Source organism: Crinia signifera, chromosome 4 (assembly GCF_055691185.1).
Source record: "Crinia signifera chromosome 4, ASM5569118v1, whole genome shotgun sequence".
Classification (NCBI taxonomy): domain Eukaryota; kingdom Metazoa; phylum Chordata; class Amphibia; order Anura; family Myobatrachidae; genus Crinia; species Crinia signifera.
This window is the reverse complement of record NC_139220.1, coordinates 292,499,062-292,512,433: the sequence shown is the minus strand read 5'-3', so window position 1 is coordinate 292,512,433 and position 13,372 is coordinate 292,499,062. Positions and strand designations below refer to the sequence as shown.

The following is a 13,372-nucleotide window of genomic DNA, read 5'->3' as shown; positions in this document are numbered from 1 at the left end:
GCGCTATCCACGCCAAGAGGGTGACCATCATGCCCAAAGACATCCAGCTGGCCCGCAGGATCCGAGGGGAGAGGGCATAGATGCTCAGCACTCGTGTACAGAGAACACCACAAAGGCTCTTTTCAGAGCCACCAAATCGTTCTAAACGAGCTAAAGCATAAACGACGTATTAATGTCCGAGCAACAGGATGCTGGTGAATTCTCCGCTCTGCTCCTCACCTAGAATAGCTTCAAGTAACTACTCACATTTGTTCGGTTGACCCTTATTTTGGGATGAGTAAGACCCCAATTCATCAAAGGATCGTTATGTATCCCTATAGATTGTAAGCTTGCAGCATTGCCCTCCTACCTCCAAGTTTGTCTGTTACCCAGTTTGTCTTATCACTGTCTACTATTGTAAAGCGCAACGGAATCTGCTGCGCTATATAAGAAACTGTAAATAAATACATGTATCAGAAATATGTCTATTTCAGGGACTAGTTCATTGTGGGAACATTGTTCTTACGACATTTCCATATAAAGTGGTTTCTCTTTCAGCATATAGGTCTGCTATTGAGCCGAGCGCACTAAAACACTTGCTCGCACACACAGCCGAGCTTCGCTAGGAAGGACCAGCTTATTAGTGTAAAGAGAGGGTGCAAAGTGGACTTGCAGCGCTCAGCTTTGCACTCCTCTAGGGAGCTCATTTGCAGTGTACAGAGGGAGCATCTATTTAGACCAGCGCTCCCAAAGTGTGAGAAGTTGGACTTTATGACAGTTCAGGCTACTAGTACATGTGTACAATGCTGCTGAACGATCGTGTGCATGAATGGAATGTGATCATAAGAGCGCTGCTTAGCCAGATAACGCTACAATAGAAACAGTGGTAGTATCCACAGCTCTCATGGGAAGACGTGGGTGGCTCTGAGAAGAGCCTTTGTGGTGTTTCAGGGACAAGGGATCTGTGGTGGGAGACAGTTGCCAGCACATTACTTGCTCTTGGCCGGTTTGTGGCTCTCGGTCTTCTTGGGCAGCAGCACGGCCTGGATATTGGGCAGTACACCTCCTTGGGCGATGGTCACTCCACCCAACAGCTTGTTAAGCTCTTCATCGTTGCGTACAGCCAGCTGCAGGTGGCGGGGGATAATGCGGGTCTTCTTGTTGTCGCGGGCAGCGTTACCGGCAAGCTCCAGAATCTCAGCCGTCAGATACTCCAGCACCGCGGCCAGATAGACCGGGGCACCGGCACCCACACGCTCCGCATAGTTTCCCTTCCTCAGCAGACGGTGAACGCGACCAACTGGAAATTGGAGACCGGCCCGAGATGAGCGAGTCTTGGCCTTAGCCCGGGTCTTGCCGCCTTGTTTCCCTCTGCCAGACATGCTGCTAAGATCTTCAGTGGACAAGTTTAAACGAAAAGGAAACAGAGCGAACTCTAAATACTGTGCACACGAGACAGCGCCTCCTCTTATATACACACTCATTAGGGTCCAGTTCTTGCTCTGTGATTGGTCTGTGCTGGAACCTGATCTGCATTGGTGACTGTGAAACTAGACCAATCTGCAAATGGCGGGCGGGGTTTCGCCTACATCTCTTCTAGCCAATAGTGTTACCAGCAGCGAGGAAGACTCGTTTGCATAAGCTGCCTATAAATAGAGCCGCTCTCTCCAGACACAGGACAGAATTTTCTATCTGCTCTGAGAGGCGATTATTTACCATGCCTGATCCAGCCAAGTCTGCTCCGGCGCCCAAGAAAGGCTCTAAAAAAGCCGTGACCAAGACCCAGAAGAAAGATGGGAAGAAGCGCAGAAAGACCAGGAAGGAGAGTTACGCCATTTATGTGTACAAGGTGCTGAAGCAGGTGCACCCTGACACCGGCATCTCCTCCAAGGCTATGGGCATCATGAACTCCTTCGTTAATGATATCTTTGAGCGCATTGCTGGGGAAGCTTCCCGCCTGGCTCACTACAACAAGCGATCCACCATCACCTCCAGGGAGATCCAGACCGCCGTACGCCTGCTGCTGCCAGGAGAGCTGGCCAAGCACGCCGTGTCCGAGGGCACCAAGGCCGTCACCAAGTACACCAGCGCCAAGTAATTTCCCCTTCCACCCGCACCAACACAAAGGCTCTTCTAAGAGCCACCCACCTCCTCTCTAATCGAGCTGTAACTGTTTTTAATATGTCCTGACTGCTGCGAGTTTAGGGCTATATATAGACATGGTCTGGATCCTGATTGTTTGTCTTTATCTATATATTTTGCTCCTTATGCCGGGATGAGTGTACAATGCAGTCAGATATAAAGTTACTAGCTGCTCTGAAAATCCCTTTAGCTATCGTGTATCTATTAATGTATCCACTGTATCACGAAGAAGCATTTCTATTCTGCTTCTCCGCGTTATAGGTTTCCTTTTGCAGGGCTTGTAAATCTAGTACCAAATGTAGGACAGGATCATTATGTCCCTTATATCACGGATGTGCCTGATGCTTAAAACAAGCAATCCTTAGAGCTGGGATATTTCCCTTGCAGTTGCTGCATACCTAGAAAATGAGGTTGGATAAAAATGTTGCAAAGTCATTACATTGTAGCATTTGGTTACTTTAACATCACATCCGGATCTCAGATGAACACATTTGGTAAAGGATCGACGTTTTCCTAGATATGTGTTCCATCTCACTGTTCATGCAATACAGGGATGCCATCTCCAGTATTACCGCAGCTCTATTCTACTAGGACATCGGGTTCCGTTACGCTGAATTAATGTATAGGTAGTCACAGAAACCCTGCTTCTTAGGCTCCCAGTTCCCTACAGTAACACACATACACAATGAGAAGCAGTGTCCCGGATGGGTCATTACTTTATCACGCTCTTTTTATGTTACATTTCCAACTCAGGAAGTGTCCCCCGTGCAAGGCATGCCCATTGAGACTTGCCGATTTTACTATATCTCCGGATAATCCGTTCCTTCACAAAGCACAATGAATAGCCTACAGCTCTGCCGAGAGAGGGTGGGTGGCTCTGAAAAGAGCCTTTGGGGGATAACAAGGGAGCGAGGATGCGGCGGCTCTTCCCTCACTTCTTTGCCGCAGCTTTCTTGGGCTTTGCTGCCTTCTTGGCCGGGCTTTTTGCGGCTTTGGGCTTCGCCGCCTTCTTAGACGGACTCTTGGCAGCTTTGGGCTTTGCCGCCTTCTTGGCCGGACTCTTGGCGGCCGCCTTCTTCGGCTTCACCGCTTTAGGCTTCTTTGGGCTTTTGGCAACAGCCGCTTTTGTGGGTTTCTTCACCTTCTTCGGGCTCTTGGCTGCACTCGGAGCTTTCTTGGGCTTTTTCGGTGATTTGGCCACTTTCTTTGCGGCAGGTTTCTTGGGCTTCAGAGACTTCTGGGCGACCTTCTTGCTCTCCGCCTGCTTCTTATTGAGCTTGAAGGAGCCGGAAGCGCCGGTGCCTTTCACCTGGGTGAGAGTTCCTTTGGTCACCAAGCTTTTCACACCCAGTTTGACGCGGGTGTTGTTCTTCTCCACATCGTAGCCTCCGGCAGCCAGAGCCTTCTTCAGGGCAGCAAGAGAAACCCCACTGCGCTCCTTAGAGGCTGTCACGGCTTTTACGATCAGCTCGGAGACGCTGGGTCCAGAAGACTTGGCGCTTTTCTTAACTCCTCCAGCAGCTTTCTTCGGCTGCCTCTTCTTCTTGGCTGCGCCCTCTGCTGGAGGGACAGCGGCGGCGGGTGCAGTTTCTGCCATTCCAATGAGCTGTTCTGAATAACAAATACAGCAGTAGTAGTAAAAACAAGCGCAACTGTCCCGGGTACTTTATATACACTGCAGCTGTATTGTGATTGGCTGCTAGGAGTTAAGCGTCCTGTGTCTTCATTGGCCGAATAATCAGACGTGTAAAACCTTTCCAAGTCTGAGTGTAAGGGACAAACTGCTCTCACATCTTGTGTTTCCCTAGTGTAGAAAAATAGTCTTTAATAAGGTATGAGATGGACAGAGAACTGCTTCTCAGCACCACACCACTACTTCACGGTTTCCCCTAACCCTGTATGACCGTTGCTAGCCTTGTAGTTGAAAAGCCGAACAGGCACAGTCACTGGCAGCTCACAAGAACCAGGCTGGATCATCCCAGCATGTTCCCAATCTCTCCTTTTGCTTGATAAAATTTGATTAACGTCCAGGTAATCAGCTCTTATTATGTTTTTTTGCTGAGTTTGGAAAAAAAAAAAAAGGATTTATGCAAAACCCCCTCGTGTTCCAAACACTGTTGAATACCAATCAATGTAACATGAAGTCCAATAATGTTACAATCTCGAGTTAAATGCCTACTATCTTTGTGGCACTACTTAGATTAGAGACCTAGGATAAGTGCAAAATACAGGGGTGCCTTATAAATAAGCACCCATGTAAAGAATACAATGGTACCTTATATTAAATTAAGATCAATTCATTCACATCACAAGATCACACCAAGTCTCAAAAAGTGCATTGATATTTTAATCTATCTGCTGTATTCCTATAAAATACATATATTCTTGTCACCCCACCCCCTTATTACAAGAGTAAGATAAGTGCAAATTTAGTAACGTAATTTCAAGCAAGTCAAATTCTGCTAAATTAAATATCTATCTATCTATCTATCTATCTATCTATCTATCTATCTATCTATCTATCTATCTATCTATCTATCTATCTATATATATATATATATATATATATATATATATATATATATATATATATACTGTTCCTCTAGATCTGTACCTAATCTGATTGACATTTCCACTGAGAAAACCTTTAAAGTTCATTCTCAGAAACAATGAGGTCTAGCTTGTGGTCTAACTTGATTCTTTGCTAAGATTGTATCCATCAATGTTTCAATAGAATAGCAACAGTTGCATACAACTTTTTATTGTATCCTTTTAGTATCAAATGGTCAAGCACTGCCTGGAGATTTGTTTCTGCTGAATTTCAATTCTAATGCCACTCACAATATGACAACTGATGCTTGCCATATAAATGTATGTTTAATGACTTAATAATTAAATTATAAATAGAAACATATATATATATATATATATATATATATATATATATATATATATATATATATATATATATATATATATATATATATACATATACATACATACTACATTCTGTGTATAGTTATTTTTATTTTTATTTTTTTACATTGATGTATTTCAACGTTTCTACCGGTTTAGTAATGGGACCTTAGCACTGATAATACTGGTGGCAAAAGCACGAAGTCAATCATCTCAAAGGCCCCAGTACCAGCGTAAGTATACTAACTTTCTGTACTCCCTCCAATTAACCCTCCCTCTCTGTGGCCTACAACTCCAATCAACCGCACCGTATTTTCAAATTTTGCAGCCTCTCCCTCCCTTACCCTGTCCCAATCCACGCCACCAGCCTAACTCATGTGACAATGGTAACGCTAAATTTGGAGTTTGGGTTGTAAAGATTGTGTTATTTCATAATGACTGGTGTCAATGTTCTGGCGCTGGTCTATCATCCGCTACCTTTGTATACGCAAGAGAACAACTGCCTCCCATTTCAGTCATATGCTAACATCCCATTCGCTGCTAAAAAAAACACAACAAAACTATACATATTTAGAATTGACGGGTACTTAATGGATATGGCATTTTAAGAGCAAAAGAACGGTGGCCCCAAGCTTTGCCATCTGAGACCATGTAGTTCCAAACACTTTTCCACCTGCACTCCTTTTCAAGAGCCATGGGCATGATAATAATCTTTAACACATGGTATACATTTTTCAAATTAACAAGTATGTGTGTGTGTATTTCAGATCAGACACTGAATGAAAGAATGAGAGAGAGAATGAAAGAGAGATAGAATGAGTGAATGAGAGAGATGGAGAATGAAATAATGAGAGAGAGATAGAGAATGAGAGAGAGAGATAATGAAAGAATGAGAGAGATAATGAGAGAGCAAATGGAAGAATGAGAGAGAGAATGAGAGAGAGAGAGAATGAGAGAGAGAGAGAATGAGAAAGAGAGAGAATGAGAGAGAGAATGAGAGAGGATGAGACTGAGACAGGATATCAGGTAGATATAAGGAGTGAGAAGAGGTTGCCAGGGAGAGCTAAAGGTGAGAGAGGGTACCCGGGAGAGAAAGGAGTAGAAACAGAAGGTGTCAGGGAGAGACATGGATTGAGAAAGAGAGATGGTTTTAGGCAAATAAATGCAATACTAAATACTAATAACGACTAATAACGTGCCATTTAGATTTATTTCATTTTGCTACTGGTTTCTCTCACCGTGCAACTAAGCATTGGACGTGGGGAAAACGAATATCATTAGACACATACAATCTGCTAGTTAATCACTGCATGTATACAGGATGAGTTCCTGTAGAAGAGACCAACATTTGCAGCAGTAGCGTTGGGCTAAAAGTGATATTTGTGTCTCCCCATTTCAGCATGTTCACCCAATGATCCGAATGTGGGAGGGTTAGTGATGACTCCGCCCTCATAGCCATGCAGTTTCCTCCTAGGTCCGCTTTCACAGTATAAGAAAATGCCAATACCGCAGCAACAGCACACACATTTTCTCTTTGTATCTAGCATACATCAGGAAGCATTATGTCTGGCAGAGGCAAAGGTGGTAAGGGGCTTGGGAAAGGAGGCGCCAAGCGCCACAGGAAGGTGTTGCGAGATAACATCCAGGGGATCACCAAGCCTGCCATCCGCCGCCTTGCCCGGCGAGGAGGTGTGAAGCGCATCTCCGGACTTATCTATGAGGAGACCCGTGGGGTTCTGAAGGTCTTCCTGGAGAACGTGATCCGGGACGCCGTCACCTACACTGAGCACGCCAAGAGGAAGACTGTCACCGCTATGGACGTGGTCTATGCTCTCAAGCGCCAGGGCCGCACACTCTATGGATTCGGGGGTTAAACTATTGAGGCGCAATCTAATATCCACACCCACACAAAGGTCCTTCTCAGGGCCACCCATCTATTCTAGAAAAGAGCTAATATCACTACATTGCTGCTCGGGACAGTGTCCCGACTCCACACCGGGGAGTGTGCTTTGTTTGGGGCAGGGTAAATTGGTGACCACAAGTAATTCTGTGTAACGAAACCCAGCTATAGTGGGGTGCATAAAGCGAATAATTCAAGCGTAAACGGGGCGCTGGTATATATTAAGCTCACATAGTTAGAATACTAGGGGGGGATGTGTGGCCGTCTAATGGGAGAACCCTAAGGGAATCTCCACTGTAAAATGACTAAAGGAACCCAGTGCTGGGCGCAGACACGTCCTTAATCTTTCTATCAAAACAATATTGATTATATTTCGTTGTATCTCAATAGCTGAAAATATCTTTTAAAAACACCGATGAACATTTCAAAATGAACTTCTGTCCAATACAAAGATGACCCACCTTTTAAATAGCCGTAAAACGAATTGGTATTAGGAATGTTCTATTAATATAATGCAATCAGGGAATTAGAAGGTGCAGTCTTTGTTTTGTTATTAATTGATGTCAATCCCAAAGTGTTATTTTGTTGCCGGCTCCTGTATAAGGCATCATGGTGTCACCCAGGCAGAAAACAAGTCGGTAGTAAAGGGTCATATCTAGTAGCTGTGGGAAATGAGGGGAGGCTGATCCAGCTCTCCAGCCTCACGGTGAAGGAACTAGTCAGGCTTGCGCGGAGGGCGCTGCTGTCCACACTGTCACTGTGCTGCTGCCGCTGGACACTAGCTCACCTGGCACTAGCTCTAAGAAATTGCCGTCGCCTGCAGAGCAGACTTGCCAGCGGGGACAAGCCCTGGTAAAACCACGCCGCCAGGCCCTCTGGGGCATTACACTTTGCCAGTCGCTGTAGAGTTATGTTTTATTCATAACTTTTTTGTTTGGTTGCTCCCATCTCTTTGTTCCATGTTCTCTTAAAAGACACTATAAAGCCTCCTGTATCTGAAGAGGTATCTACTATACTCTAGGATACTGAAAACGAAAATTTAGACTCCGAATAGAGATAAAATAGCTCTTCATTTTGCCCGACATATTGGCCATCATAACATTACACAATAGACCTAATCACGTCGAAATACATGAAACTTGTATAGTTGCAGATGTGATCCTGTAAAGACGATGTAGACGTATGAACGGGAGATCTAGAAGTAAACTGACTGTTTGATTCCCTGCTCACCCTAGCTGAAAAGAAAGAAATATATATATATATATATATATATATATATATATATCAGGCTAATGTGGTTTGTTCTATCTATCTATCTATCTATCTATCATCTATCTATCTATCTATCTATCTATCTATCTATCTATCTATCTATCTATCTATCTATCTATCTATCTATCTATCTATCTATCTATCCGTATTCTGATAATTTCATCCTATAACGTGGCACATTGTAAGATGAAAATGGCGGGATATTTGAAAATTCCAAACGGTTATAGTAAACCAATCGGTGGACGAGACATATCTTCCAATCAGTGTGCAGCACTCTGTATAAATGGGAGTGTAAAACGAGTCTTACAGACACTTTTCCAGTCTAATTGTGCAGCAGCATCAGAGTTTCTTTGTTGTGAAACATGGCCAGGACCAAGCAGACAGCGCGTAAGTCCACTGGCGGGAAAGCTCCCCGCAAACAGCTTGCAACCAAGGCTGCCCGGAAGAGCGCCCCAGCTACCGGCGGCGTGAAGAAGCCTCATCGTTACAGGCCAGGTACTGTTGCCCTCCGAGAGATCCGTCGCTACCAGAAATCCACAGAGCTGCTGATCCGCAAGTTGCCCTTCCAGCGCCTGGTGCGTGAGATCGCCCAGGACTTCAAGACCGACCTGCGCTTCCAGAGCTCTGCCGTCATGGCCCTGCAAGAGGCCAGCGAGGCTTACCTGGTGGGGCTCTTCGAGGACACCAACCTGTGCGCTATCCACGCCAAGAGGGTGACCATCATGCCCAAAGACATCCAGCTGGCCCGCAGGATCCGAGGGGAGAGGGCATAGATGCTCAGCACTCGTGTACAGAGAACACCACAAAGGCTCTTTTCAGAGCCACCAAATCGTTCTAAACGAGCTAAAGCATAAACGACGTATTAATGTCCGAGCAACAGGATGCTGGTGAATTCTCCGCTCTGCTCCTCACCTAGAATAGCTTCAAGTAACTACTCACATTTGTTCGGTTGACCCTTATTTTGGGATGAGTAAGACCCCAATTCATCAAAGGATCGTTATGTATCCCTATAGATTGTAAGCTTGCAGCATTGCCCTCCTACCTCCAAGTTTGTCTGTTACCCAGTTTGTCTTATCACTGTCTACTATTGTAAAGCGCAACGGAATCTGCTGCGCTATATAAGAAACTGTAAATAAATACATGTATCAGAAATATGTCTATTTCAGGGACTAGTTCATTGTGGGAACATTGTTCTTACGACATTTCCATATAAAGTGGTTTCTCTTTCAGCATATAGGTCTGCTATTGAGCCGAGCGCACTAAAACACTTGCTCGCACACACAGCCGAGCTTCGCTAGGAAGGACCAGCTTATTAGTGTAAAGAGAGGGTGCAAAGTGGACTTGCAGCGCTCAGCTTTGCACTCCTCTAGGGAGCTCATTTGCAGTGTACAGAGGGAGCATCTATTTAGACCAGCGCTCCCAAAGTGTGAGAAGTTGGACTTTATGACAGTTCAGGCTACTAGTACATGTGTACAATGCTGCTGAACGATCGTGTGCATGAATGGAATGTGATCATAAGAGCGCTGCTTAGCCAGATAACGCTACAATAGAAACAGTGGTAGTATCCACAGCTCTCATGGGAAGACGTGGGTGGCTCTGAGAAGAGCCTTTGTGGTGTTTCAGGGACAAGGGATCTGTGGTGGGAGACAGTTACCAGCACATTACTTGCTCTTGGCCGGTTTGTGGCTCTCGGTCTTCTTGGGCAGCAGCACGGCCTGGATATTGGGCAGTACACCTCCTTGGGCGATGGTCACTCCACCCAACAGCTTGTTAAGCTCTTCATCGTTGCGTACAGCCAGCTGCAGGTGGCGGGGGATAATGCGGGTCTTCTTGTTGTCGCGGGCAGCGTTACCGGCAAGCTCCAGAATCTCAGCCGTCAGATACTCCAGCACCGCGGCCAGATAGACCGGGGCACCGGCACCCACACGCTCCGCATAGTTTCCCTTCCTCAGCAGACGGTGAACGCGACCAACTGGAAATTGGAGACCGGCCCGAGATGAGCGAGTCTTGGCCTTAGCCCGGGTCTTGCCGCCTTGTTTCCCTCTGCCAGACATGCTGCTAAGATCTTCAGTGGACAAGTTTAAACGAAAAGGAAACAGAGCGAACTCTAAATACTGTGCACACGAGACAGCGCCTCCTCTTATATACACACTCATTAGGGTCCAGTTCTTGCTCTGTGATTGGTCTGTGCTGGAACCTGATCTGCATTGGTGACTGTGAAACTAGACCAATCTGCAAATGGCGGGCGGGGTTTCGCCTACATCTCTTCTAGCCAATAGTGTTACCAGCAGCGAGGAAGACTCGTTTGCATAAGCTGCCTATAAATAGAGCCGCTCTCTCCAGACACAGGACAGAATTTTCTATCTGCTCTGAGAGGCGATTATTTACCATGCCTGATCCAGCCAAGTCTGCTCCGGCGCCCAAGAAAGGCTCTAAAAAAGCCGTGACCAAGACCCAGAAGAAAGATGGGAAGAAGCGCAGAAAGACCAGGAAGGAGAGTTACGCCATTTATGTGTACAAGGTGCTGAAGCAGGTGCACCCTGACACCGGCATCTCCTCCAAGGCTATGGGCATCATGAACTCCTTCGTTAATGATATCTTTGAGCGCATTGCTGGGGAAGCTTCCCGCCTGGCTCACTACAACAAGCGATCCACCATCACCTCCAGGGAGATCCAGACCGCCGTACGCCTGCTGCTGCCAGGAGAGCTGGCCAAGCACGCCGTGTCCGAGGGCACCAAGGCCGTCACCAAGTACACCAGCGCCAAGTAATTTCCCCTTCCACCCGCACCAACACAAAGGCTCTTCTAAGAGCCACCCACCTCCTCTCTAATCGAGCTGTAACTGTTTTTAATATGTCCTGACTGCTGCGAGTTTAGGGCTATATATAGACATGGTCTGGATCCTGATTGTTTGTCTTTATCTATATATTTTGCTCCTTATGCCGGGATGAGTGTACAATGCAGTCAGATATAAAGTTACTAGCTGCTCTGAAAATCCCTTTAGCTATCGTGTATCTATTAATGTATCCACTGTATCACGAAGAAGCATTTCTATTCTGCTTCTCCGCGTTATAGGTTTCCTTTTGCAGGGCTTGTAAATCTAGTACCAAATGTAGGACAGGATCATTATGTCCCTTATATCACGGATGTGCCTGATGCTTAAAACAAGCAATCCTTAGAGCTGGGATATTTCCCTTGCAGTTGCTGCATACCTAGAAAATGAGGTTGGATAAAAATGTTGCAAAGTCATTACATTGTAGCATTTGGTTACTTTAACATCACATCCGGATCTCAGATGAACACATTTGGTAAAGGATCGACGTTTTCCTAGATATGTGTTCCATCTCACTGTTCATGCAATACAGGGATGCCATCTCCAGTATTACCGCAGCTCTATTCTACTAGGACATCGGGTTCCGTTACGCTGAATTAATGTATAGGTAGTCACAGAAACCCTGCTTCTTAGGCTCCCAGTTCCCTACAGTAACACACATACACAATGAGAAGCAGTGTCCCGGATGGGTCATTACTTTATCACGCTCTTTTTATGTTACATTTCCAACTCAGGAAGTGTCCCCCGTGCAAGGCATGCCCATTGAGACTTGCCGATTTTACTATATCTCCGGATAATCGGTTCCTTCACAAAGCACAATGAATAGCCTACAGCTCTGCCGAGAGAGGGTGGGTGGCTCTGAAAAGAGCCTTTGGGGGATAACAAGGGAGCGAGGATGCGGCGGCTCTTCCCTCACTTCTTTGCCGCAGCTTTCTTGGGCTTTGCTGCCTTCTTGGCCGGGCTTTTTGCGGCTTTGGGCTTCGCCGCCTTCTTAGACGGACTCTTGGCAGCTTTGGGCTTTGCCGCCTTCTTGGCCGGACTCTTGGCGGCCGCCTTCTTCGGCTTCACCGCTTTAGGCTTCTTTGGGCTTTTGGCAACAGCCGCTTTTGTGGGTTTCTTCACCTTCTTCGGGCTCTTGGCTGCACTCGGAGCTTTCTTGGGCTTTTTCGGTGATTTGGCCACTTTCTTTGCGGCAGGTTTCTTGGGCTTCAGAGACTTCTGGGCGACCTTCTTGCTCTCCGCCTGCTTCTTATTGAGCTTGAAGGAGCCGGAAGCGCCGGTGCCTTTCACCTGGGTGAGAGTTCCTTTGGTCACCAAGCTTTTCACACCCAGTTTGACGCGGGTGTTGTTCTTCTCCACATCGTAGCCTCCGGCAGCCAGAGCCTTCTTCAGGGCAGCAAGAGAAACCCCACTGCGCTCCTTAGAGGCTGTCACGGCTTTTACGATCAGCTCGGAGACGCTGGGTCCAGAAGACTTGGCGCTTTTCTTAACTCCTCCAGCAGCTTTCTTCGGCTGCCTCTTCTTCTTGGCTGCGCCCTCTGCTGGAGGGACAGCGGCGGCGGGTGCAGTTTCTGCCATTCCAATGAGCTGTTCTGAATAACAAATACAGCAGTAGTAGTAAAAACAAGCGCAACTGTCCCGGGTACTTTATATACACTGCAGCTGTATTGTGATTGGCTGCTAGGAGTTAAGCGTCCTGTGTCTTCATTGGCCGAATAATCAGACGTGTAAAACCTTTCCAAGTCTGAGTGTAAGGGACAAACTGCTCTCACATCTTGTGTTTCCCTAGTGTAGAAAAATAGTCTTTAATAAGGTATGAGATGGACAGAGAACTGCTTCTCAGCACCACACCACTACTTCACGGTTTCCCCTAACCCTGTATGACCGTTGCTAGCCTTGTAGTTGAAAAGCCGAACAGGCACAGTCACTGGCAGCTCACAAGAACCAGGCTGGATCATCCCAGCATGTTCCCAATCTCTCCTTTTGCTTGATAAAATTTGATTAACGTCCAGGTAATCAGCTCTTATTATGTTTTTTTGCTGAGTTTGGAAAAAAAAAAAAAGGATTTATGCAAAACCCCCTCGTGTTCCAAACACTGTTGAATACCAATCAATGTAACATGAAGTCCAATAATGTTACAATCTCGAGTTAAATGCCTACTATCTTTGTGGCACTACTTAGATTAGAGACCTAGGATAAGTGCAAAATACAGGGGTGCCTTATAAATAAGCACCCATGTAAAGAATACAATGGTACCTTATATTAAATTAAGATCAATTCATTCACATCACAAGATCACACCAAGTCTCAAAAAGTGCATTGATATTTTA

The 13,372-nt window shown here is 46.0% G+C and overlaps 5 protein-coding genes across 5 annotated transcripts; 1 reads left to right on the top strand and 4 right to left on the bottom strand.

Annotated features, from left to right (window-relative positions):
- Positions 1-968: 968 nt before the first annotated feature.
- LOC146073224 (histone H2A type 1) lies at positions 969-1,361 on the bottom strand. The gene has a single exon (XM_083180412.1). It carries the CDS (start codon positions 1,359-1,361, stop codon positions 969-971), a length of 393 nt encoding a protein of 130 aa, XP_083036538.1.
- Positions 1,362-3,052: 1,691 nt separating this feature from the next.
- On the bottom strand, positions 3,053-3,718 carry LOC146072780 (histone H1.01-like). The gene has a single exon (XM_083179972.1). The coding sequence runs from the start codon at positions 3,716-3,718 to the stop codon at positions 3,053-3,055; it is 666 nt and encodes a 221-aa protein (XP_083036098.1).
- Positions 3,719-6,599: 2,881 nt separating this feature from the next.
- Positions 6,600-6,911, top strand: LOC146073223 (histone H4). The gene has a single exon (XM_083180411.1). It carries the CDS (start codon positions 6,600-6,602, stop codon positions 6,909-6,911), a length of 312 nt encoding a protein of 103 aa, XP_083036537.1.
- A 2,959-nt stretch (positions 6,912-9,870) lies between these two features.
- LOC146073222 (histone H2A type 1) lies at positions 9,871-10,263 on the bottom strand. The gene has a single exon (XM_083180409.1). The coding sequence runs from the start codon at positions 10,261-10,263 to the stop codon at positions 9,871-9,873; it is 393 nt and encodes a 130-aa protein (XP_083036535.1).
- A 1,691-nt stretch (positions 10,264-11,954) lies between these two features.
- Positions 11,955-12,620, bottom strand: LOC146072779 (histone H1.01-like). The gene has a single exon (XM_083179971.1). The coding sequence runs from the start codon at positions 12,618-12,620 to the stop codon at positions 11,955-11,957; it is 666 nt and encodes a 221-aa protein (XP_083036097.1).
- Between the last annotated feature and the right edge of the window lie 752 nt (positions 12,621-13,372).

Excerpts from the sequence above, each read along its gene's own strand:
- LOC146073224 (XM_083180412.1), bottom strand. The coding sequence starts at position 1,361 with ATGTCTGGCAGAGGGAAACAAGGCGGCAAGACCCGGGCTAAGGCCAAG.
- LOC146072780 (XM_083179972.1), bottom strand. The coding sequence starts at position 3,718 with ATGGCAGAAACTGCACCCGCCGCCGCTGTCCCTCCAGCAGAGGGCGCA.
- LOC146073223 (XM_083180411.1), top strand. The coding sequence starts at position 6,600 with ATGTCTGGCAGAGGCAAAGGTGGTAAGGGGCTTGGGAAAGGAGGCGCC.
- LOC146073222 (XM_083180409.1), bottom strand. The coding sequence starts at position 10,263 with ATGTCTGGCAGAGGGAAACAAGGCGGCAAGACCCGGGCTAAGGCCAAG.
- LOC146072779 (XM_083179971.1), bottom strand. The coding sequence starts at position 12,620 with ATGGCAGAAACTGCACCCGCCGCCGCTGTCCCTCCAGCAGAGGGCGCA.